We start from the raw sequence: 25,026 nt of genomic DNA, 5'->3' as shown, positions 1-25,026 counted from the left end.
TCAACAAAACATGTTTTTTTTACGCTCCAGCAACGTGTCTGTTGAGCTTTGTATTTATAGTTGAATATTTCATCTTTTTGGTCAATGGGAGGTCCAGCTTAATATTATTTTTGTTAATACTTCCCTTCTCCCCTCTCCTTTCCTTTTTATTTTAGCAAGCTAATCTAACCAAATCAAAATGAGAGCAGAAGTCCAACAAGAACTTTCTCACATTCTTTTAACAGAGCTTTTAGCTTATCAATTTGCATCCCCAGTTAGATGGTATGTACTTGAAAAAAAAACTTTTCCCTGTTCATCTTCTATCAAGAGCTAACCCATATTAAATAAGACCTATGATTGGATCATATACTAACCTTTGTTTTTTCTACCTTGAAAACCTATTGATAAATACAGGATTGAAACTCAAGATGTTTTCCTAAGAGACTACAACACCGAAAGGGTGGTTGAAATCGGCCCATCTCCTACATTGGCAGGTATGGCCACTAGAACCATCAAGAACAAGTACGAGTCATACGATGCAGCATTGTCTCTTCAAAGACAAGTTTTATGTTACTCCAAGGACCAAAAGGAAATCTACTACACTGCAGATCCTGCTGACTTGGAAGAAGAATCTTCAGAGCCAGCTCCAGCTGCATCTTCTTCTGCACCAGCACCGGTTGCAGCAGCTCCAGCGCCTGTTGCAGCAGCGCCAGCGCCAGCAGGCCCAGTTGCAGGTGTTGCAGATGCTCCTGTCCCAGCTGCCTTGGTTTTGCGTACTCTGGTTGCTCACAAGTTAAAGAAACCATTGGAGGATATTCCAATGACTAAGACCATCAAGGACTTAGTTGGTGGTAAGTCTACTGTTCAAAATGAAATTTTGGGTGATTTGGGTAAGGAATTTGGTGCTACTCCAGAAAAGCCTGAAGACACTCCATTGCAAGAATTGGCAGATCAATTCCAAGGTTCTTTCAATGGTACCTTAGGTTCTCAAACCTCATCTCTTATTGCCAAGTTGATGTCCTCCAAGATGCCAGGTGGATTCTCTGTTGGTGCTGCTAGAAAATACCTACAATCCAGATGGGGCCTAGAACACGGCAGACAAGATGCAGTCTTATTATATGCTCTAACGAACGAACCAGCTGCCAGATTAGGTTCTGAACCAGAAGCTAAAGCTTTCTTTGATGCTGCAGCCCAAAAGTATGCTGCAGCAGAAGGTGTTTCTCTTTCATCGGGCGCTCCAGCCGGCGGTGCTGTTGCAGTTGGTGCTGTTGCAGTTGCAGCAGGCGCAGGCCCAGTTGCAGATGTTCCAGATGCTCCTGTTCCAGCTGCCTTAGTTTTACACACTTTAGTTGCGCACAAGTTAAAAAAACCATTGTCTGATGTTCCAATGTCAAAACCAATCAAGGATTTAGTTGGAGGTAAGTCTACTGTTCAAAACGAAATTTTGGGTGATTTGGGTAAGGAATTTGGTTCCACACCAGAAAAGCCAGAAGACACTCCATTGCAAGAATTGGCAGATCAATTCCAAGATTCATTTAACGGTACTCTAGGTAAGCAATCATCTACTTTGATTGCCAAGTTGATGTCCTCCAAGATGCCAGGTGGATTCTCTGTTGGTGCTGCTAGAAAGTACCTACAATCCAGATGGGGGTTGCAACAAGGTAGACAAGATGCAGTCTTATTATATGCTTTAACAAACGAACCAGCTGCTAGATTAGGTTCTGAAGCAGAAGCAAAGAGTTTCTTTGACACTGTCGCTCAAAAATACGCTGCAGCTGAAGGTGTTTCTCTTTCTGCAGGCGGTGCAGGCGGTGCAAGTGCAGGTGCTGGTGGAGCAGTCATGGATACTGCAGCTTTAGATGCAATTACCAAAGAAACCAAGGACCTAGCTCGTCAACAATTAGAAACTCTAGCAAGATACCTCAAGTTGGATTTGACCAAGGGTGACAGATCTTTGATTAAGGAAAAGGAAGCATCTAAGGTTTTACAAGCTGAGTTAGATTTATGGGCTGAAGAACACGGGGAATTCTATGCCTCAGGTATCAAACCAGTTTTCTCTCCATTGAAGGCTAGACAATACGATTCATACTGGAACTGGGCTAGACAGGACTCTCTATCCATGTACTTCGATATTATTTTTGGTAAGTTGAAATCAATTGATAGAGAAACTGTGACCCAATGTATTCAAATTATGAATAGAGCAAACCCAACTTTGATTGAATTTATGCAGTATCATATCGACCACACTCCAACTTATAAAGGTGAAACTTACGAACTTGCGAAGAAGTTGGGTCAACAGTTGATTGATAACTGTAAAGAGATGCTTTCTAAGAACCAATCACCTGTTTTCAAGGATGTTTCATACCCAACCGGTCCAAAAACCACTGTCGATGCTAAGGGTAACATCAATTACGAAGAAGTTTCTAGAGATTCTTGTAGAAAGTTCGAAGAGTATGTCCACGATATGGCGAAGGGTGGCGAGATGACTAAAGAAGTCAAACCAACTATCGAGGAAGACTTAGCTAAGGTTTACAAGGCTTTGTCCAGACAAGCATCTGCTGAAAATCAATTGCAAATTGAAAGCTTATACAAACAATTGATCGAGTTCGTCGAGAAATCCAACGAAATTGAAGTCTCAAAGTCTGTTTCTGCTGTTTTAGACAACGAATCTACCGATGATGAAACCGATGAAATCGCATCATTGAAAGACTTCTCTGAAATTAAAAAGCCAGTTTCTTCCACTATTCCACCAGAAACTATTCCCTTCTTACACATCAAGTCCAAGACTAAGTTAGATTCTTGGGTTTACGATAAGACCAAGTCTGCTTTGTTTTTGGATGGCTTAGAAAAAGGTGCAGTCAATGGTATCAGTTACAAAGGTAAGATTGCCTTAGTCACTGGTGCAGGTGCAGGCTCTATTGGTGCAGAAGTCTTGAAGGGTTTACTGTCAGGTGGTGCTAAGGTCATTGTTACTACCTCTAGATACTCAAAGAAGGTTACTGAATACTACCAATCTTTATATTCTAGATTTGGTGCATCTGGTTCAGCGTTGGTTGTTGTTCCATTCAACCAAGGTTCCAAGCAAGATGTTGTTGCGTTAGTCAAGTACATTTATGACGATGTTAAGCAGGGTGGTTTAGGATGGGATTTAGATTTTGTTATTCCATTTGCTGCTATTCCAGAAGCTGGTATCGAAGTTGAAAATATTGGCTCTAAGTCCGAATTAGCACATAGAATCATGCTAACTAACTTGCTGAGATTATTAGGTGAAGTTGCATCTAACAAGAGGGCAAGAAACATCACCACCAGACCAGCAGAAGTTATCTTGCCATTGTCACCAAACCACGGTACTTTTGGTTCTGACGGTTTGTACTCTGAATCCAAGCTTGCCTTAGAGACCTTATTCAACAGATGGCACTCAGAGTCTTGGTCCACATTTTTAACTATTTGTGGTGCAGTCATTGGTTGGACCAGAGGTACCGGTTTAATGTCCGGTAACAATATGATTGCAGAAGGTATTGAGAAATTGGGTGTGAGAACTTTCTCCCAAAAGGAAATGGCATTCAACATCTTAGGTTTAATGACCCCTGAAGTTGTTAGAATGTGCGAAGAAGGTCCAGTTATGGCCGACTTGAATGGTGGTTTACAATTTATTGAAAACCTAAGAGAGTACACAAACCAGTTGAGATCCGAGATTAACAACACGTCTGAAGTTAGAAGAGCTGTTTCTATTGAAACTGCCATCGAACATAAAATTGTTAATGGTGAAAATGCCGATGCTCCATTTAATAAGGCAGAAGTTAAACCAAAGGCTAACTTAACATTTGACTTCCCTGAAACTAGTCCATACGAAGAAATCAAGGCCAAGGCTCCTGAACTCGAAGGCATGTTAGACCTTGAAAGGGTTATTGTTGTCACCGGTTTTTCCGAAGTTGGTCCTTGGGGTAATTCTAGAACTAGATGGGAGATGGAAGCTTTTGGCGAATTTTCTCTCGAGGGTTGTATTGAGATGGCATGGATTATGGGTTTCATTAAATATTTCAATGGTAACATTAAGGGTAAGCAATATACTGGTTGGGTTGACGCAAAGACCAATGTACCAGTTGATGATGTTGATGTTAAGAAGAAGTATGAAGCAGAAATCCTTGCACATTCTGGTATCAGATTGGTTGAACCTGAGTTGTTCCATGGTTATGATCCAAACAAAAAACAATTAATTCAAGAAGTTGTTATTCAGCACGACCTAGAACCATTTATTACTGACAAGCCTACAGCAATGCAGTACCAATTACAACATGGTGAAAAGGTTGAAGTCTTCCCAGACGAGTCTGGCGAAGAATATTCTGTTAAGATCTTAAAGGGTGCTACACTGTATGTTCCGAAGGCATTAAGATTTGATAGACTAGTTGCCGGACAAATCCCAACCGGTTGGAATGCAAAACACTATGGTATCTCAGATGATATTATTGACCAAGTTGATCCTATCACTTTGTATGTCTTAGTTGCGACCGTCGAGGCATTGCTATCTGCTGGTATTACTGATCCTTACGAGTTCTACAAATATGTCCATGTCTCTGAAGTTGGTAACTGTTCTGGTTCTGGTATGGGTGGTGTCTCTGCATTGAAGGGTATGTTCAGAGATAGATATAAGGAAATTCCTGTTCAAAACGATATTCTCCAAGAATCTTTCATTAACACCATGTCTGCTTGGGTTAATATGCTGTTGCTTTCATCATCTGGTCCAATCAAGACACCTGTGGGTGCTTGCGCTACTGCATTGGAATCTGTTGATGTTGGTGTCGAAACTATTTTGTCAGGTAAGGCTAAGATTGTCTTAGTTGGTGGTTATGATGACTTCCAAGAAGAAGGTTCTTATGAATTCGCAAACATGAATGCTACTTCTAATGCAGTTGAAGAATTTGCTCATGGTAGAACACCTGATGAAATGTGTAGACCAGCAACAACAACTAGAAATGGTTTCATGGAAGCTCAGGGTTCTGGTATTCAAGTTTTGATGACTGCTTCCTTAGCTTTACAAATGGGTGTTCCAATTTATGCTATTGTTGCGATGAGTTCCACCGCAAGTGATAAAATTGGTAGATCTGTTCCAGCTCCAGGTAAGGGTATCTTAACTACCGCAAGAGAATACCAAGGTGACTTGAAGTATAAATCTGCTAAGATGGATATCAAATACAGATCTAGGCAACTGAAGAACAGAATTGCTCAAATTAAAAACTGGGCTGAAGGTGAGTTAGATTACATTCAAGAAGAAGCTGCACAGTTGGCTGAGTCCGACGCCTCTTTCAACAAATCTGAATTCTTGAGAGAAAGAACTGAAGAAATCGAAAGAGATGCAATCAAGCAGGTGAAGGATGCTCAGAGACAACTTGGTAATGAATTCTGGAAGAACGATCCAAGAATTGCTCCAATTAGAGGTGCTTTGGCAACATACAATTTAACCATTGATGATCTGGACGTGTGCTCTTTCCATGGTACATCCACCAAGGCTAACGACAAAAATGAAACTGCAACTGTTGATAAGATGATGCAACACTTGGGTAGAACTGAGGGTAATACTGTCTATGGTGTTTTCCAAAAGTTCTTAACTGGTCATCCAAAGGGTGCTGCAGGTGCATGGATGTTGAATGGTGCTATTCAAATCTTAAACACTGGTATTGTTCCAGGTAATAGGAATGCGGACAATATTGATAAGGTTTTGGAGGATTACAAGTATGTTTTATTCCCATCCAGAACTATCACTACTGATGGTATCAAGGCCGTTTCTGTCACCTCTTTCGGTTTCGGTCAAAAGGGTGCACAAGCAATTGTTATTCACCCAGATTACTTGTACGCAGCTCTTTCGAAGGAAGAATATGAAAGTTACACTGCTAAGGTCTCATCCAGACAAAAGAAGTCATACGCGTACATTCACAATGGTATGTTGAACAACTCTATCTTCGTTGCTAAGGACCACGCTCCATACAATGACGATCAACAAGAATCCGTTTACTTAGATCCATTAGCAAGAGTTTCTCCAAATAAAAAGGATGAGCTAGTTTTCAACGATAATGAATTGCAGGAAAACGGTAAATACATCTCACCGGTTGCTGATAAAACAGCTTCAGTTCTCTCTAATTTGACCAAGGAACAGATTGGTTCAAAGGGTGTTGGTGTTGACGTTGAGTTAATTGCCGAGATTAACATCAACAATGAAACCTTCATCGAAAGAAACTTCACTGAAGAAGAAATCAAGTACTGTTCTGGTTCCGCTAACCCAAGATCATCATTTGCTGGTGCGTGGTCTGCAAAGGAAGCAGTTTTCAAATCTTTGGAAGTCGAATCAAAGGGTGCAGGTGCTTCATTGAAAGATATTGAAATTGTCCATGCTGCTAATGGTGCGCCAACTGTTACTTTGCATGGTAGTGCCTTACAAGCTGCAAACAAGCGTGGTGTCAAGAACGTTAAGGTTTCAATTTCTCACGATGATGTCCAATCTGTTGCTGTTGCAATTTCTGAATTCTGAGAGTTATTATATAAATATAATCCACTGAATAACATCATCAATTTATAACTAGATTTAACTACGTTTTTTTAATGTGTGCGATTTTATGTTTATTCTTTTTTAGAAATGTTTCATACATTACAGGAATATGTAATATTAAACATAACAGTATAGAACAGAATTGTGAAAGACATAATAAAAGGAATAAACATAGTTTACAAAGAGAAAAAGAAAAAGAAACACGAGACATGGAGAATCAAAGAAGAAAAATAAACTAAAAAGTACAATTGTGTATTGAATGGGATCTGTTTTTGCTTAACATTTAGCATTCCTTAAACAGACTTAAGGTCTAATAAAGCGATAGCAGCCAACTCTTCTGTTGTTTTGCCGTTATTTTTCGGATTATTTGGATCGAAAGCAGATGGAAACACAGTGGATATACTGGAATGTTGTCCTTTTCTTTTCAATAAAGAAGGCCCCAAGGATTTCCAATCTTCTTCATCTGTATAATTTGAATTTGATCCCTCGCTTCTAGGCTCATTACTATTGGTTGGTGACTCGGATTCATCATCAACTATAGCATTTTCATCATCTCTATCGTGTGAAGAATTGGAGCTAAGGTTGTTCGAACGTTGTGGTATTATTGTTCTCAAAAAGGATTGACGTGATAAATTGGAAGAATTTGAAAAGGAAACCCTTGATTCTCTTCTCTCCATGGGTGCATCATCTAGAGCTGCTTCTAAAGTTTGTTGGTTGAATGAAGTTCTTGGCTTCCTTGGTTTTAGTACACCAGCAAATGAAGGGCGGCGTGAGGATGGAACAGATGGTGAACGAATGTTCTGACCTTTTTGTTTACCTCCATACAATGTTTGGGTGTTTGAATAATCATAATCAGGTGAATGTCTACTGAACGAAGTTCCGTTGGAGACTTTATTCAATGCATGTTCTTCAATTTCTTCATCATCGGACATTGAAGAAGAAGATTCTATTGCTTCGTCGATATCGCCATAGTGGGCTAGGTCCTTCCTAAAATGACCTAATGGTCCTAACGTTGGAGAGGTAGGGAGTGCCGAATATTCATTCAGATGTGCAGTGATAGATTCTCTTCTTGTAGTGGCAACGGATGCAGACACAGATCTTAGCTTCTTCTTATCATTTGTAACGAACTCACCAGTAGATGGGGGTGGAGATAAAGAACCAATTTTTTCTTTTATATTATCTGTTGCTGCATCGATTGAAGTATTTGAGGAATTGATATTTGATATAGTCGTTGAAGGGGTGCTATTTTCAATTCTCGTTTTAACTAGATCTTTGCTAACCAATCTGGCCTCCCATTGACCCCATCCGATTTTTTCAAATACACATCCAGTGATTAAATCACCGGATTCTAATGCAGCCATGATTAGTCTTCTCTGTTTGGAAAGAGACAAGTGTCCAAAAGCAGGAACCTGTTCAATCAAGTGTGCAGTTAAATGACGGATAGGAAGTGGACCTTCTTTGATCAAGATTGAGGCGATCCTATTAGGGGTGATTTCAGAAGCAGCTGCAATACCTTCAGGAGACGAGGTGGAGATCAAGTGCTTTTCTTCATTATTAGCCTGCTTCTTTTTCGTAGTCTTCTTGGTATGTTTAACACCCGAGGTGTAGTTCTTGGCCTCTTTAGGAGACTTACTTATAGTTTCAAATGAGTTATTTTTCACCATCGTGGATGGCATCGGAGTGACTGTAGAATTTCCTGATAATGGCACAAAGGAGTTGAAATGTTCGGCCTGACTGTTACTGTTGTCGGCATGAATAAGATTATGGATCTTAGGGGTTAAGTTGCCTGTAGTTGTGGCGGTTCCGGAAGTAAAACTTGCAGTGTTATAGACTGTTTTGGGTGGGACTGCTGCATGATTGGCGTGTCCCATGTGAGCGTTTGGGTGTTCGTATTGGAATGGAGACGTCATTCTACCTGCAAGAATGGGGAGAGGTTCTAAGATAGAGTGTGTTGGTTATATCGCTTGGTATGAGAAGTACAATAATGTGATTTTATTGGGGGGTTTTGTGGGTAGGAGGAAAAGGTGGGTGTGTTCCAACGGGTAGATAATCAATACAAACACAAACTCCACTGAAATTTCAATCACCAAGCACAATGGAGCGCAGGAAATTAAAAAAAACCGCCCTATATAAAACGGTCATCATGGTATTGTTAGGGAAATTCCGTCGCATTAACTTTACAATGTTCTACCAAATTCCATCATATTCCAGCACACATTGCCGTTTTCAGCCACCACATAGCAACAAGAGGGTTTAAGGTACGACAAGACATCTAGGGGGGTTATTACTGTAAGATGTTTTAATTATAAGATATGTACATCAAGTATATATGGGGAGGGTTGTTGTGTAGTGTAATGGTGTTTTTATAAACGTGGAGTATTATTGATTACGGTAGTCTTGATCATTTGTCGAGAGAACAGACCGGTGATGATCAACAGGGCAACAAAGAATCAGTCCAGTACATAGCCAGAGACCTCAACAGCTCATTTATAAAGCTGGGAAGTTTTGTTCAGTAAGGACGTTTTTCTTTGAGGCATCCTTTGGCTTACCGGCAAACTTCTTACCCTTTGGCTTTCTGGAACCCTTTTGGAAGTCGGATCTTTGTGGTCTCTCTGGTCTTTCAAAACCATCGGTAACAGTGACGTTGACATCGAGGAAGACCTTTTCCTTCTTAGCCTTGGATCTGACCTTCTTCTCAGTGGTACCTGAAATGTAAGCTTCTTGGCTCTTGACAAGCAAATCCTCTTCATTGATAGAGGAAGAAGGAGCTGCGGCCTTGGAGTTCTTGTTCAGGTTGGAAGCTTGCAATTCCGCAAAGAAGTCTGCAGCAGATCTCAATTGTGGCTTAGCTTCTCCGGTTTCTTCTTCAATCTCAGCTTCAGCATCTTCTTCGCCCTCGATTTGCGCCTCAACTTCGTCACCTAATCTTTGGTGTTCTGCCTTCTTGGTGTCGGTTCTACCGGTTCTGGAGTGTCTGTCGAACTTCTTGTCCTTACCGCCCTTTCTCTGGGTGGACTTTGGAGCAGAAGCATCTCTGTTCTTGTTGGTGAACTTGACACCTGCTTCGTTGGCAGAAGCCTTTGGCTTACCACCTTTAGCCTTGGACTTGTCGGCCTTTGGAGGAGTGCCAGATTTCTTGGTGGACTTGAGTGGTGCAACGATTTCAACTGGAGCAACGAAATCACCTTCGTCACCAGAAACGTCATTACCTAATAACGCATAAAGATTCTATACGAATTCAAAGCAGGAGGAGAAACTAAATGTTAGAAATTGCCCAATCGACATTCCTATGACAGAAAAACAGCTGAGGAGGATGGAAGAATAAATGGTGCCATTGACAATCAACATTCACTGCTCTACAATGGACAATTCCATTGCATAATATGAAATATCTGTCATTGACACAAACATTCGCCTCCTTTCCTGCATTAGAACCCACTCACAAACGCAACCGCTCTCTTCGAAGCCATGTAGACACCTTAACTGATACATACCTTGTTTTGCATAGACATTTTGGATGTGTATTCTCTAGTTTCCAGCCATTCCAGGGTCTCTCTCCCCCCACTATCCGTTGGCAGGAATGTCCATTCCTTGTAATATTTCATGAAATGGCCATCCTCTGCCCCCCCCCCCGCGAGCTCTCCCGTCCTTGGGAAATGTTCGCGGTGCAAGGGGTGCTTATAGGCCGGATTAGTGGCACGAGGTTTGCCGGTGGCAGCTGGTGGTTTAATAGAGGATCATGTGGTGCAAATGTAGTTCTTCACTTTAAGGTTGTCTAGAGTTAGTGGTACTGTTATTGTTACAAAATAATCTATCTAGCGGTGTCGATGTAGAGCGACCCAACACGAGTGAGGTACGACCTCAACACCCCCTGTAGCCCCTCAGAGATGTTCCCCTGAAAGAGCGAAATAACATGCCCATATGTCACTGGACATGCCCGGCGGAAATCCTCATCCTTCAACTCGGTCAAGGCCTGCAACACCTCAATGACCACCGGTATCCACGACTGCAGGTTCTTGAACTCTTGGCGTTGCTGGAATTCAGTCGCTCTTGCAAATAGTGCATTTGACAATGGAATCAATGTGGATACTATTTTTACCCTGCCCTCATTGTCAACCTTGTCCTCATCGCAGTACAGCCGGAACAAGATACTGATGTAAACACCAACAGAGGACGTCTCCTGCTTTAACAAATTTGGCAGTTTGTCAACTACCCCAGAATTCCACAACCTCACACGAAGATTGTAGTCTTCGTTGAAATCTCTGGAAAATTGGTAGCTTCCCTCCAGTAATTTACTTAATGAAATCAAATGTTTGTATGGAATACATGCATAGAACTTGTCATCGTCAAATAACTCGGAGAGTAATTGGATCATATGCAAATGTAAAACACATTTAACAACAATCTCCTGTGATGAAAACGTTTTTTCAGGGGTAATCTCAGAATACGCTTGCTCAGATTCTTCCTCACTATCTTCGTTGTCTATTTCTTCCTCATCGTTATTATTCTCGTCCCCATTGCATGGAGACCTTGCTCCATTTGGTTTGATATTTTTCGGATCTAGCTCAAATAACTCTTTTGCAGTAGTGATCTTGAATAGCGTACTGAAAGTCTTGATAATTCTCTCCCATTTATCATCATCAAATTTGGTGATATTTTCAATAATGAGGTCCTTCAAACACGAAATACCAATCTTTGAAATGGCATCATTGTCTTGGCAAATACAGGATATCAAAAGACTCATAAAGTCGTCCACAATGCTATGGAGATCGTTGAAGAATGTAGTAAATAGTAAAACCATTTTTCTTAAGGCTTGAATCATTGTGCTCGAGAGCCACACCCATAATCCTTCATTTTGAATGATGTTAATTTCGCCATGTCTCTTCAAAATATCAAAGATCGGGAACAGTAGCTCTAGCCAAACTTTACGCCAGAACTCTTCATCAAAATTTTTACCATGGGTAATCAATCCATCAAACAAAAAGTTTAAAGCTTTTGAACGCACTTCTAAATCAGTACCTTCCATAATAATGCTGTGAAAACTTAACAATAAAGGGAACCATCTATCGTTCAAATAGTCATCATCACCAACTCTAATATCGACTTCATTGCCGGTTTTTTCGACCAATAAGTTGATCATAGATAAAGCTCTCAATCCAACCTTTTGGTACCTCTCATTTTTACCATACTCACACAAGCACTCAACCAGAGCACTATATCCATTCTGTTCTTCGATTGCGTCGAGATGGGTCTCTAAAATTTGTTGAACAGACTTGAGGCCACAAGAAACAAACTTCTCACTATCAATACAATAAGCAGCGTGTGCCAACGTTTCTAGAATAGTAGTCCAACCAGATCTAATATCCTTCGAGTTCTTGAGTATCAAATATTGAATACAGTCCAAAACCATCTGCTTAACATCGAGACTCGGGCTATTGATAATAATATAATCAAATGGCCTCAAAAACTCCTTTTGAAACTTGAAATGGGCTAACTCCTCAATACTAAAAAACCTCTCGCTCAATTGTCTTAATGAATCAATTGCAAAAAATGCAACTGCATTATTAGAGCTGCATCCAAATTCATTGAATTCTTGGTTCATAACCTTCCAAATCTCAGACCATTGCAATCTGATTCTACTCATATTGTAATAGCAGAAATCAACCATCTTCTGTAAACAAAACATTCTTGGCTCTTGGCTATCACCAGATGATTTGATTTCCTCGCGTGCAACCTCAACTAAACCGCTAACAAAATCAAAAATGCCGTCACCTTGAATTTCAGAACTCTTACTGAAAACTTTGTCAATTCTAACGTCTAATTCGGTGGTGTTGATCTTATTGACCATCTCAGTAGGTAACTTTTGATTGACGTGGTTCAAAAAGGCTTGCTCTGATACACTTACTTTCTTGCCCCCACTAATAGCCGAGAAGAATCCGGAATGCTGTTCATGCTTCTTGATATCTAAAGATTTCTTGGAAAGCCTGGCATTGATCAAATCAGGAACACTACTACCATCAACACCTTTAGACAATAATCTAAGTCTCTCAACTTGAGAGATGGTAATAAAAATATCCCTCCATGAAGATTTTAGATATGAATTATCATCAATCGCAATTTCTAAGATAGTATAAATTGCCTTAATGTTCTTATCCTTCATATCTTCTGGATTGTTCATATTGGTGAATTGAACCAATGCTCTGATAAATGAAGTTCTTGCGTAATCAATGTCAAATATGCAAGACATATGAATCGATAGACGAATACCAAGCAATAAAACATCAGCAACATCTTCATCATCGTAATCTTTGAATGGTGGGGTTAAGCCGGCGAGCAAAGACATCCACAGATTATCAAACATTGATCTAACATGTTCAGGGTTAGATGCTGAATCTGATGTAAAATACCGTAAATTTTTTCTTGCATTCTTACCTAAAGAAATCACTGTGTTTTCGGTATTCTTACTTAAAACTTTCGTGACTTTAGTATATGCTTCCTTAGCATAATTCCTACCAAAAAATGGGTTACTTAACAGTGGTTGATATGCACTCACATCGTTCGATATCATTACAGCTTGTTGCTCACTGTTCAAGATAATTTCATTGTTTTGGATGTCCTTGTAAACCTCTTCCAAAAATTTAGGATCTAAGTCTTTGCCGTCATCAATTCCTTTGTTATTTTTTATAAAATCATCCAATGTCATTCTCTTTTTAACTTGCGCTGAATGTTGGTCAGTATTTAGTAATATAACAGAATACGACAAGACATAGACTGTGTCCGCATTTGCAAATACCTTTGGATTATCGTTCACGTATTTTTCTGCAAACTTTAACATAAATCTATCAATAACCTGAGACTCGCCGGGTAGTCTGAAATGCTGTAAGAATGATCTCAATGCATCCAAAAAACTTTTATTTTTGAAGTCCATAATATCAACAAAGGCATGCATTACAGAAATGTTTTCCTCTTTACTTCCACCTAAATATTCACCAACCTGTGTTTTATCAAGATTTGGATTATCAATGATGAACTTCGCAATTGTTGAAGGATCCTTTGTATTTAGAAATCCATTTCTTTCAAGAAATGCGATACCTTTCTTCGGTGAAAAATTGAATAACCTGATACCTTCAAGTAAAGCCGTCTTTCTTTGTTTGGCACTATCAAACTGCTTAGTTCCAAGCGTCTCCTCTGATTCGGCAATAGTAGGCGTATTAACTTGAGAGTCGGAATGGTTAAGGGAGACACGGGATATAGAGCCTGAAGTTATGGACCCCGTTCTCAATCTCATTTCGCTAGAAATTGTCTTCAATTCATCTAGCGACACCATTTGGTTATCATCAGAAAAGTATTCCAAGGGTGTTCCACAAGATATATTTAAAGATTGGAGGAATGAAACAATACAATCAATGGATATCATTTTTAATGCGAAATCATTGGGGAAGTTCATCGTAACATCAGGATTTGGAGCTGTGCTTGTTAATTTTGATGAGTTTAACTCAGGAATTATATCGAATTTCTGGCTTGCTAGTTCCATTTTCTGGAATAACTTAAAGCTTGCTTTTTGTTGAGGCGTAGCATCAACTCTTTGCAATGCATGTTTTGCAAGGTGATCAATTATCTTTTCACACAAGTTAGGTAAAACTGTATCACAGTCGTAGTTTAAATAGAATTCCACCAAAATCTTCGGGTCGGAACAAATTTTGTAAATCATATTTAGGACGTAACGTTTTTGGTAAGGAACAGATGTTTTCATTTCACAAACGGGGAAATATATCTCATCTAAGAAAACAGGGATCTCAAATTTGAATTCCGATCTCAAGTTTTTGATCATCAGCCAATAGATTTCCATTGTAATCTCATAAACCGATGACAATTGAGAGGTTGCATTCCTTGAAAGAGCTAAGCATAAATATTTTCTAATACCATCAACCAAAGCTGTTGATTCCGAGCTATTCTTATTGAATATTAAATGTTCCTTATCGGCAAAGACATCCGAATAATTTTTGATGATCATATGGATAATATGCAATGATAGCATTTTTACCCTAACCTGGTGAGACCTCATATCTAATGATTCAACTTCAATAACTTTTGATGCCAGATTGCTGATTGACCTGAAAATCAAAAATGCGTCTTTAACATAAAGCTCATCGTCATCACCAAGAACCTCTTCGGTTGTTAATTGAACGTTATCATTACTTGTATCTTGTAGCTGCTGTAGGGTCATGCTTTGGCCATTTTCATTTCCATTGCTGATGTGGTCATTTTCTGTGTGAGAGTCACTATTCACCAAAGTTCCCTTGGATTGATCTTGGGGTGTGAATCCATTTCCCAATTTCGTTGTGATTTTCTTTTTGTTCCTCAACTTGGAAACTTTACCATAAACAGTATCAACAATTTGAATCAACGCAGCTTGTGCAATACTTTGATTAACTGGGGATAGTGATAACAAAAAGATATTATTAATTTGCCTAACAACTTGTAATAGAACCTTACCATGAATTGGCATAGATTCATTGACAACAGTGCCTGTTAAAACCCTAACAATTTGCAGCTCAACACGCTCATCAGTCCCTTCTCCTTCAAAGCATGATATAACTGTGTTTACTGCTGCCTCAATCAGTAGAACTTTCCCATTATTCGTACCTGAATCTAAACCGGCTTCCAAGTCCTCATTTGAACTTACAACTTTTGGCTTGGTTCCTTTATAGTCCCAGAATATTGGTTTATTGAACAGGTTGAATGTAAATATCTTGCTCAAGCAATCCAATGCTAAAACCTTTGCTTCGATATTGCTCTGTTCGCATGCCAATTTTAAAGGTTCAAAAATAATATTTTCCTCAGGCATATGACCTGCCTTCAATGTGCCAATAACAGTTGTACTTTTCTGAACAATATCTTGGTGTTTTTTCATGATATCTTTAATAGAAATGAGCTGTTCAAAACTTGATCTCAAAAATGATATACTTGCCGATTCATTGAGGTGTGATGAAGTATTGGTTAATTTCTTCTTTACAGGTGACATGTTGCTCATGGAATAAACAGATCGCTGGTCGGTACGAATCGACTCAGGCATATCGGTTGCATCGTTTCCCGGCCTTCCATTTCCTTCTACCTCCTCCTCCTCATCCGCATGTTCAAGTTGAACTTCAATTTCAGGATGTTGACGGCGATCCTCATTATCGGCTGGTGTATCGTGAGCCGGCTTCACAGAGGGCAATTGATCGTTCTCTTCTTGTATCTCAATATCACTCATTTCTCACTCAGAGTAAGAATGTTTTGGAGTCGTTTACCACGTACGCTGGCAATGTTACCAAACAGACGAAAAGTCAAATACCTTCAAACCCACTGGCTGTCTCAAATGAAAACACACACCTCTTTCGCTTAGTATTTAACTAGCTACGCTTTTCCCGAAAACAATTTAGTCCCTCGACTGGACTCCGTATTAAAAAAAAAAAAAAAAATCCATAAAAAGGGATAAAGGAAAAGCGTGAATGGTAACGCATTACCGTCAAGTAAGTTGGGGTCCTTTTAACGTTGTGACAAAACATCTATTTCTTCTTTTTAAACATTATATACATTTCAGTGCTTTATAAAAAGAGGGTACTAGTAACAACCCCTAGATAATCTATATCTTGGTGGTGAAAATAACGAACGGGAGTAACGTGTGAAAACGTCGTATTGAGTATAAACAAGGTGTCCAATACGAAGCAACGGGAATAATCAGATATTACAAGCTGTCCCATTTTCTACCTTCGACTTTCTTCAACTCTTCAGTAGTATAAACGTGACCATTGGTAAAGTAACCAGCAGCTATTTTTGCATCAATTTCAACTCTTGAATCTGCTGGTAATAGGTGGTCCGGAATTTCAACACGTTCCGCAATTTTAATGCCAGAGTCAACAATAGCGTCATGTTTCATGTTACTCATTGATAACATTCTATCAATTTTTGTGATGCCTAACCAATGTAGAATATCAGGCATTAGCTCTTGGAATCTTGCATCTTTAACACCTGCAATACATTCAGTACGATGGAAATATTCATCCGCAGTATCACCGCCTCTCTTTCTAGCATTGTACACAAGATATTTGGTAACTTCGCCTAAACATCTACCTTCTTTACGGAAATAGCATACCAAGCCATTGCCACCATTCTGCGCCTCCTTCGCAGCTTCAACCAACCCAAAAATTAAATAACACCTACAAGAACAAATATCTGATAAGAAAACATCTGAACCTGAACATTCATCATGGACTCTGAATGCAAGCCGTTTTTCTGGATTTGGTAAGTTCTCCGGATCACCAAAAATGTATGCAGTTGTGCCACCAATTGGAGGACAGAACGTCTTAATATCAGGTCTCGAAATCAACTCGGGATACATGCCATTGGTATCTTCAAATAAGGCTTTTCTTAATTCAGATTCTGAAATATTCAACCTTTCCGCAACACCCGGCAAATACCAGACCGGATCAATTGCAATTTTAGTGCATGCCATTTCACCCAATTCATTCAAAACAATCTTACCGTCTGGGATTAAGTTACCTTTTTGGACTTCTTCCTTTATCTCGGGGATTGACAACACCGCTTTGGTGATAGACATGGTTGGCTTTACTTGGATGTTCTCTGCATTACTTAAATCTTTGAAGATCCAAGGAGCTAAATGCCCAAATGGATCCATTGTAACAATCTTACCATGTTCAGACCATTGTGGCTGTTGCTTAAAGTTGTAAGAAGGATGTGCATTTGTGTAGTCTGGTTCATGGTTAGTGTCCAACTGCTTAGATGCAATACTTAGGGCATGGTAAATAGAGTAAGGACCAGCATGTGCACCAATGGAATTGTGTTTCGACATGCCATCTTTGTATTTAGAGGTAATTACTGGGCCTCTCACCAAAGGGTCTGCAGCTCCCCAATTCAGTGGAATTGGTTTTATATCAGATTCATTGGTGAATGTGGTAAGTCTCAGCTTATCTCCAAAATATTCAACCTCTGTAGGCTTGATGGTTGAAGTGCGAGATTGCTTAATGTCTTCTTGTTTGTGTTGTTGCTTGCAAGTGTGGATGGTAGTCATTTCTCAATGAGTAAACTGCTATATAATATTAACATCTGGTTAAATTCTACTGACAGCTTTGTTTAATCGGGAGCCAATATACCCTTTTATAGAGTTTGGTTCATTTCAAAAGAATGTTTAGCATATGCCCCGTCACAGTGTTACGCTTATCTATCTCCGCGCATCCCCTCGTATTACCGTTCATCTCCTTCCGTACCCGCACAACATCGGAGTATTTCATTTAGATAAGCATCGGAGTTGAACGGGGCTTGTTGTTTCCTGCTCCTAAAGTCTCGCACGTGGCAGATACCGTTGCTATTAATATAATCATTAATTATATCTTATACAATTAGATATATAAAAGTCAAATTTTATGAAATTGTTAAATTTATTCAAAGAGAGGAGAACTTTGTGAGTTCGACTTTTTTTCTTAAGCGGAAAATAGTAGGTGGTTTAAGTAATTTTAGACTGAATAAAGCTAAGAAGAATTGGTATCAAATTATAACGTGCTGTTATTATTTTTATTGTTGTTATTATATATATTATGATTACTATTATCACTATTATTGTCACTGTTGATTTCGTTTGTCTCTTTTTGTTTCAGTTTTCTTTTATCTTATTGCTTTTTCTTTTTCTTTTCTTTGTTGCAATCATTTAATCAAATCAAGAATTTGAATAGTCAAATTAGATATTTCATGATTGTCATTATTTTCGCCTGTCAAGTTACTCAAATCAATTTTTCCCTTACTTATTTCCTTCTTAATTTTATCTTTGATTTCCTTATTGTTGGACTCCAACAACTGTAATATTGTCCATAGTGCAATATGCTCAAATGTTGGATTCCGACTCTTCAAGAAATTCGATATGAACTCGGATATTTCATCATAATGTTGTAAGATAATCTTGTAAGATTGAATCCTCGAACATAAATTTGCCAAGGCAGCAGCAGAATTACCACAAACTTCCGAATTTGGAGATTTGGTCAACGGAATCAAAACATCAATTATATTCATTTCCAACAATTTCTCCTTTAATTCATCAGCCAAAGCTAGGATGGCAAAGCAAGCGGAAATTTCACTTTGAACACTTTCATGGGCATTCAAAACCAGATTTTTACACTTTTCAATTGCACCAGCTTCCAGCAAGGCCAACCTATTTCTTTCTGAGCTGGCAGCCAAATTTCTTAAACTCGAAACTGCATGACATTGGATCTCTGTGTTATTTGGATAATCAACCAATTCAACCAGTGGTTTTAGAAAACCGGTTTCGACAATCAAGACTTCATTCATTGGATGGATTGAAATGTTTCTAATACAAGCGACAGCTGCTAGGACAAGAGGTTCATGAGGTGACTGTAAGAGTTGCACCAAATTAGGTAGGCCTCCAGCCCTAACAATCTCTAGCTGGTAAAGGCCGTCACTGGCTAGGTTTCTCAAAGCCAATGTAGCTTGGCATTGAACCCTTGTACTTGAAGAATCCATCAACTGAACTAACTGACTAACTAATTTTGGTTCGGTTGTAGCTAACATTTTCCTATTTTCCTCATCAACAGCAATGTTGGATAAGGCTGTTGTACAATAATATTGAATATCAGGATCCGGGTTAGTTAATAACTGAACTAAAACGGGTACTGAACCAGCATCAACCAACTCTTTTCTATTTTCGTAGGAGTGTGTCATGTTCAACAAAGCGCCAGTTGCGTTTCTTTGGACCCTCAAATCGGGAGAATTCGCCAATTTAGTCAAAGGGATCAAGGCACCCGATTTGGCAATCTTGGTTTTATTTTGATCTTGGGTTGCCAAGTTGGTTATACAACCAACGGCATTACATTGAACTTCGATATTCGGACACATCATTTGTCTAATCAAAGGGGTCAAACCACCCATTTCAACAATCAGTACCTTGTTTTCATCATTGACGGCCAAATTTCCCAATGCAGCACAAGCGGCCCTTTGGACTTCTTGATCAGTGCTTTGCAGTAGAATAAGAATTGGTTCTAAGACATCCCTATTGACCGGTCTGATTTCCTTTTCAGTGATTTCTGCAAATGCCAAAGCAGCGCTTCTTTGTAGATCGATGTTGTCAGAATAAACCAGTGTGCTCAATGCCCTCAATGGACCTTCTGAAAAAAAATCAACATCGGTTCTGTTTTCTAAATATTCCAACAATGATGCAATTGCTTCTCTCTCGTTGTCTGCTAACAATTGACGGTATAGGCCGGAATCCTCATGACCTCGAAGACAACTGCAAGAACAACCCATATTAAACAAAGTGGCGAGATGTAGACAAGGAATAGAAGATGTAAAACTAGCTAAAAAAGGGGGATGTGAGTAACTATAAGACTGGCTTGACTATATGAGTGCGTCTATGCGTTTGTATTTGTGTGTATGTGTTTGTGTACAGGTAAATTCCTTAATCGATAAAAGGTCTAATATTTTACCAGACACAGCCTTTGGGGAAGAATACCAATAATAAAAGATGGATGGAACTTTTATAGATTCAATGGAAAGACGAGTTTATCGGTAATACAGTTTCCTACCGGTTCGATAAAGATAATTTGAGCGGATACAGTGGGGAACGGAGTATGGTGTTCAAAGATGTCTGGGGGGAAGTATACCTGATGGGTGAGATGCTCAGGACGGTATGCCTTGACAGTAAGGACAAACGAAAGTGTATGGATGTGCAAGTGAGAGCAGGTATGAGCATCAGGTTGGATTCTGGTGAGGTGGCTGGCACCAGATAAGATTTTTTGGGGAAACAGGACGAAAACGGAACAAAATGGAACGAAATGCGAAAATGCGAAAATGGAACAAAATGAGAAAATGGGAAAATGAGAAAATTAGAAATTGAGAGAAAAAAAAGGAAAACATCAAATAAAAAATTAAAAAAAAAAATTATAAAAAAAAAAACGTCAAAAAAATTATAAAAATTACAAAAATTTAAAGAAAAAAAACCATCAAAAAAATTAAAAGTTAAAAAGTTATATTAAAAGATAAAAAGTTATATTAAAAGATAAAAAGTTATATTAAAAGATAAAAAATTCTTAAAACAAACAGCAAGCATAAAAAATAAAAAATAAAAAAGCTTAAAATTGTCCGCCTTTATTTTTATTCACGAAGATGTCCCTAAAGGCCTGGAAAAGCTTAAAAGGGGTTGGCAAAATTTAGATACAGTTTTCCAATAAGGTCAGCAAAAAGCTAAAAAACAGGGCAGAAATGAGAAAAGCCCGAAACGGGAAAGAAGAAGAGAGGAAATAAAATCCGGCGCTGAAAATGTCGCATGGAGCCTTCTTAAACCCTTCCCGGGTAACCTTAGATCCGAAAATCGGGGCAGAGACCGGCCATAGAACGCCTGCCAAAAGCCGAGAAGCCTTCTTTTCATGCACCGATGCCTGCAGTTAAGCTTCCACTACTACTGTATGGAAGCGCCTCCAATTTTTAGATCTAGATGATCACTTAAAGGAGTAACATATTTACCGCATATCTCGTTTGATCGCAAAATAGTGACTCCTCATTTGAAGATTAGGACCTTCTGCGTCGGTGTTAGTATGTAACACCTATTGAAAACTCCATTGATAATCGATAATCTATCACATCTTCACTGGTTTATTCGTTTGTCGTCTCTTGGTTAAGTGGAGCCATAAAGATGCACATTTCCCACTTTTTTTCCCTCTTCTCTTCTTCTTTCTAGTCTTGGATGTTTCGATGATCAATATTTTGTTCTATTCTGTAGCCCATGCCCGACATACACATGTATACCCAACACCCTCATACAGAGGCTATCCAACACACTACTTCTGCAGATATGGCACATCTGCGTTCAGCAACGGTCTCAGTGGTAGGAAGCCAAAACTTTATTCACCACTCTCAACAACAGCAACAACAACTACAGCAACAACAACTACAGCAATTCCAACAACAGGCCCAACAGGCTCAACAACCAATCATCCCAACAAGATCGCAGCAGATGAACTATTCTTCTCTTTACCCTATCGTTCCAACCAATTCCTCATCTGTTCTTTACCATCACCCCAAACAAAACCTTACTGCCTCGGCAATACAAGACCATTCAAACTCCCCGCAACCCCAAAATTTTATCCACCAGTTGGCGAAACAAAATCCTAATCAAGTTTACTCGAAGATCCACTCTCCAATCAGTAACCTCTCAAATTCAAACCAACAAAACCTTCAACCTCATCAGCAATCTTTACCGCCCCCATCGCAGTATCAACAGCGTATATATCAACCAAAGAATATAACTCCACCTTCGGCCAAATCAAGCTATAGTTATGTCTCTCCTTACACATCACAACCTATTGGATCACAACCTGTCATTTCACAATCCCTTGTATCTGAAGAAATACCTTCCCCAAAGGTATTGCCTCAGCACGTGCAACCCCAGCAGGCAACTTCAGTTTTACCATTAAAAGTTGAGGATAGTTGGTATGTGCAAACAAAGTTAACCCAACCTTATTTATCGACTTTAAGTGAATATCCATATAGTAACTCCAATATGAATATCAATGCCAATGCAAACCCAAATTCAAGTGTCAATGCAGCCGTCAGTTATCCACCATTGCCACATCAACTATCCCACCATTCCTCCTCTAGTGATTTGCAAATACCAGTCAAGAGGGGCGAGCAATACACCAACATATATGATAACAATATTATCAATGTTAACAATCCCAGCATTAACACTACCGGCTATATGACCAACGGCAGTAGTATCAATACTAGCAGTAGCAATAGCAATAACAACAACATAAACTACACAGCTGGTTTAAGTTATCAATTGGGTTATGATAATACAATCTCACAAACCCAACAGCCTTTGCATAGTAGGAGCAGTAGTAATTCCAATATGAATTTGGTCACCAATACCAACTATAACATCAACCAACGTTCACCATACAACAATCCTCCTTTGGCTTATTATAATCTTCCCCAATACACGTTAAATGGCTATAACAATAGCAGCTTTAAGGATGCGATTGGCAATGGAACTGGTCTCAGAAAACGGGGGTATGATGAAATACAAAATTTTGAGGTAAAGAAATCATCGATTGCTGGCGTGATATACAATTCCAATGCTGTTTTTAAAAGGCTAAAGCCAAATACAAATGAGGAGAAAAGTGAAAGTCTATTTAAGGAGGAAACAAATAGAAGTCAGGGTAGACCATTCAGTAGTAATTTACAGTGCAGGTTCTGGCTACATGATAACCTGAAGAGTCTACTGAATCATGTGGACAAGAAGAACAACAATGAATTTATTGTCTATGATATGAAGAACGAAATCAAACTAGATAATAGTAACTGTACCGGTTTGTATTCTAGGCTTGAAGATTCACCAATATATCAGATATTGCTGAAAAACCTACAAGGTAGTTTGAACAATGACTCTATCTTAAGAACTGATATGATCAATGACAAGCTGAATTCTGACGTATCAATGGAGGCATTAGATAAGTTTATGAATTGTAGACACAACGATGTCATGAAGGTCGAAGGATATAGGGAACAATTTACACCAACGCAGAAAAACATTTCATATCAATCCAAAAACGACAAGAACAAGGCCTGTGGCAAGAGAACAATCAACTTCCACAATCTCATCAACGAGGCCTTCAAGAACGATGAAGATTATGTGTTTGTCAAGACAATCCGGGATAACAATGGCCACATCCTCAAACTTGAGACAATCAAGCCACCAGTTGATAAAGATGGTCGGTACTGTTATACTCCGGAATGGGTCAAGCGCAGAATCTGTTATCCAAGGTATAAGGGCGGCATGAATCTGCACCTGTTGAGTTCGAGGTACAACTTTGTATTATACAACGATATAAAGATGTTGTTGTGGGACATCAAGGAGGAGCTCTTGACACGAAGTGAGAAAGAGCTCAATGAGATGTTGGAGAAGGGGTGTTTGATTGACGACCGGCTCAAGAAGAGTCTCTTTGGAGACAGGACCGTGTACACTTAGCTTGAATGATTGCATATCTGTGTATCTGTATAGTGAAAGAATAAATGGGATGACACTAACCGCAATCCAACTATAGACTAAACCTACAAGAGGAGGGGGGAATATTATTTAGCCTCCCCCCCCCCCCCTTTTCACTCTCTTGTATCCTGCAGTAGTGACCAACAAACGGACGATTATAGGGTCATTTAATACGCAGTCCGCCAACTGAGAGGAGAAATACAGATCGGCTTCTTCTCAGCATGTAAAAAAGATCTGCGTTGTTCTTTCGCATATCGCGTCGTATTTGAGGGCCGCATTTTGGCACCTGTAGGGGACTTAAGGACAAATAATATACGTGAGGTATGAATGGAAAAATTAGTAGCGCAAAATGTGGGTCTAAAAGACGGTCCAAAATTGAAAAAGCGGACTAGACAGGCTATAGCGCATGCAAATCAGGGGGGGCGGCGGCACTAAGCGTGAGAACAAGATTTGAGAGAAGTGTAACCATAAAAAAACGACCCAAACGGGCAAGAGAGCGCGCAAATGGAATCACTTGGAAGAAAAAACAAGTACTAGATTCTGTGGATCCACGACTTGTGCGGCTACCTCTGAATGCCATACCTGTGTAAGAAGAGCAAGGACAAATATCAACTCAGTGGTATGGTATGCTAAATATGTCAATAGCATACCAGTGGTACATTGGTAGGACGTAAAGATTGTGTTAGTGGTAAAGTATGGTACGGTGTACAGAACCGTGACGTTGCTGTTCCAAGAATTGTGTCCATAGTATGTGGTATTTTTGTTACTATGATATTTTACAGAGAAACTATAATTGGCAACTATACCTAAGTTAAAATATCCCACACCTGAACAAGGTGCAAAATGGTAGGCTCATTCCTAATGGAGGTGGAGAGAAAATCGGCAACTGCAGTACCAAAAATATTGCCTTCTTTTATTCATTATTGCTACCACTCCCAATATTATCTTCTACTCCGCTTTTAGCCTTGTCATCATTGCATTGTTTGTCTTCACTGCTATTGCAGCGGTTGCTGCTGCTAAAGTCATCAATAGCCATCGCTCTGAATGGGTTGATTGGTGCATTGTACGATCTCATGGACCGTTTCCTCTGTTTAACTTTCTCCAAATCCATCAATTTTATTCGATACATCTTCACAACGTCGTCGATCTTGTCATCTTCCCAATCGGGATTCTCATCTTCCACCTTATCTCGATACTCCATAACTTTCACCTCAATTTCCCGTTTAATAGAATGGTCTAGGATCTCCCTATCAATTTCTAAACTTGTCATCTTGCGTTGTTTCTCAATTTTCTCCTGTTTCCGTTTCCTGATCTGTCTCTCCAAATAATGTTTACCCTTACTTTCCTCATTATCCTTGGATTTTAAATTCCCTAGGTTCCGCTGGATATGTCCGGACGTGGCAGACCCCTTAGCAGAACTCAACCCAATCCCATTATATGACATGCTGTTCGG

The 25,026-nt window shown here is 39.3% G+C and overlaps 8 protein-coding genes across 8 annotated transcripts; 2 read left to right on the top strand and 6 right to left on the bottom strand.

Moving 5' to 3' along the window:
- Positions 1–475: 475 nt before the first annotated feature.
- Positions 476–6,502, top strand: C5L36_0C07500 (uncharacterized protein; the record flags this gene model as incomplete). Its single annotated transcript, XM_029466451.1, has 1 exon — positions 476–6,502. One exon carries the CDS (start codon positions 476–478, stop codon positions 6,500–6,502), a length of 6,027 nt encoding a protein of 2,008 aa, XP_029322311.1.
- A 311-nt stretch (positions 6,503–6,813) lies between these two features.
- On the bottom strand, positions 6,814–8,430 carry C5L36_0C07490 (uncharacterized protein; the record flags this gene model as incomplete). Its single annotated transcript, XM_029466450.1, has 1 exon — positions 6,814–8,430. One exon carries the CDS (start codon positions 8,428–8,430, stop codon positions 6,814–6,816), a length of 1,617 nt encoding a protein of 538 aa, XP_029322310.1.
- Positions 8,431–9,007: 577 nt separating this feature from the next.
- Positions 9,008–10,032, bottom strand: C5L36_0C07480 (uncharacterized protein; the record flags this gene model as incomplete). Its single annotated transcript, XM_029466449.1, has 2 exons — positions 9,008–9,748; positions 10,015–10,032. 2 exons carry the CDS (start codon positions 10,030–10,032, stop codon positions 9,008–9,010), a joined length of 759 nt encoding a protein of 252 aa, XP_029322309.1.
- Positions 10,033–10,331: 299 nt separating this feature from the next.
- Positions 10,332–15,776, bottom strand: C5L36_0C07470 (uncharacterized protein; the record flags this gene model as incomplete). Its single annotated transcript, XM_029466448.1, has 1 exon — positions 10,332–15,776. One exon carries the CDS (start codon positions 15,774–15,776, stop codon positions 10,332–10,334), a length of 5,445 nt encoding a protein of 1,814 aa, XP_029322308.1.
- A 474-nt stretch (positions 15,777–16,250) lies between these two features.
- Positions 16,251–17,594, bottom strand: C5L36_0C07460 (uncharacterized protein; the record flags this gene model as incomplete). Its single annotated transcript, XM_029466447.1, has 1 exon — positions 16,251–17,594. The coding sequence occupies one exon, from the start codon at positions 17,592–17,594 to the stop codon at positions 16,251–16,253; it is 1,344 nt and encodes a 447-aa protein (XP_029322307.1).
- A 629-nt stretch (positions 17,595–18,223) lies between these two features.
- On the bottom strand, positions 18,224–19,834 carry C5L36_0C07450 (uncharacterized protein; the record flags this gene model as incomplete). The annotated part of the gene is made up of 1 exon (XM_029466446.1): positions 18,224–19,834. One exon carries the CDS (start codon positions 19,832–19,834, stop codon positions 18,224–18,226), a length of 1,611 nt encoding a protein of 536 aa, XP_029322306.1.
- A 1,474-nt stretch (positions 19,835–21,308) lies between these two features.
- On the top strand, positions 21,309–23,555 carry C5L36_0C07440 (uncharacterized protein; the record flags this gene model as incomplete). The annotated part of the gene is made up of 1 exon (XM_029466445.1): positions 21,309–23,555. One exon carries the CDS (start codon positions 21,309–21,311, stop codon positions 23,553–23,555), a length of 2,247 nt encoding a protein of 748 aa, XP_029322305.1.
- A 931-nt stretch (positions 23,556–24,486) lies between these two features.
- On the bottom strand, positions 24,487–25,017 carry C5L36_0C07430 (uncharacterized protein; the record flags this gene model as incomplete). The annotated part of the gene is made up of 1 exon (XM_029466444.1): positions 24,487–25,017. The coding sequence occupies one exon, from the start codon at positions 25,015–25,017 to the stop codon at positions 24,487–24,489; it is 531 nt and encodes a 176-aa protein (XP_029322304.1).
- Positions 25,018–25,026: the final 9 nt, after the last annotated feature.

Source organism: Pichia kudriavzevii, chromosome 3, assembly GCF_003054445.1.
Source record: "Pichia kudriavzevii chromosome 3, complete sequence".
Classification (NCBI taxonomy): Eukaryota; Fungi; Ascomycota; class Pichiomycetes; order Pichiales; family Pichiaceae; genus Pichia; species Pichia kudriavzevii.
The sequence above is the reverse complement of the archived record's forward strand: the minus strand, read 5'-3'. Positions and strand labels throughout refer to the sequence as shown.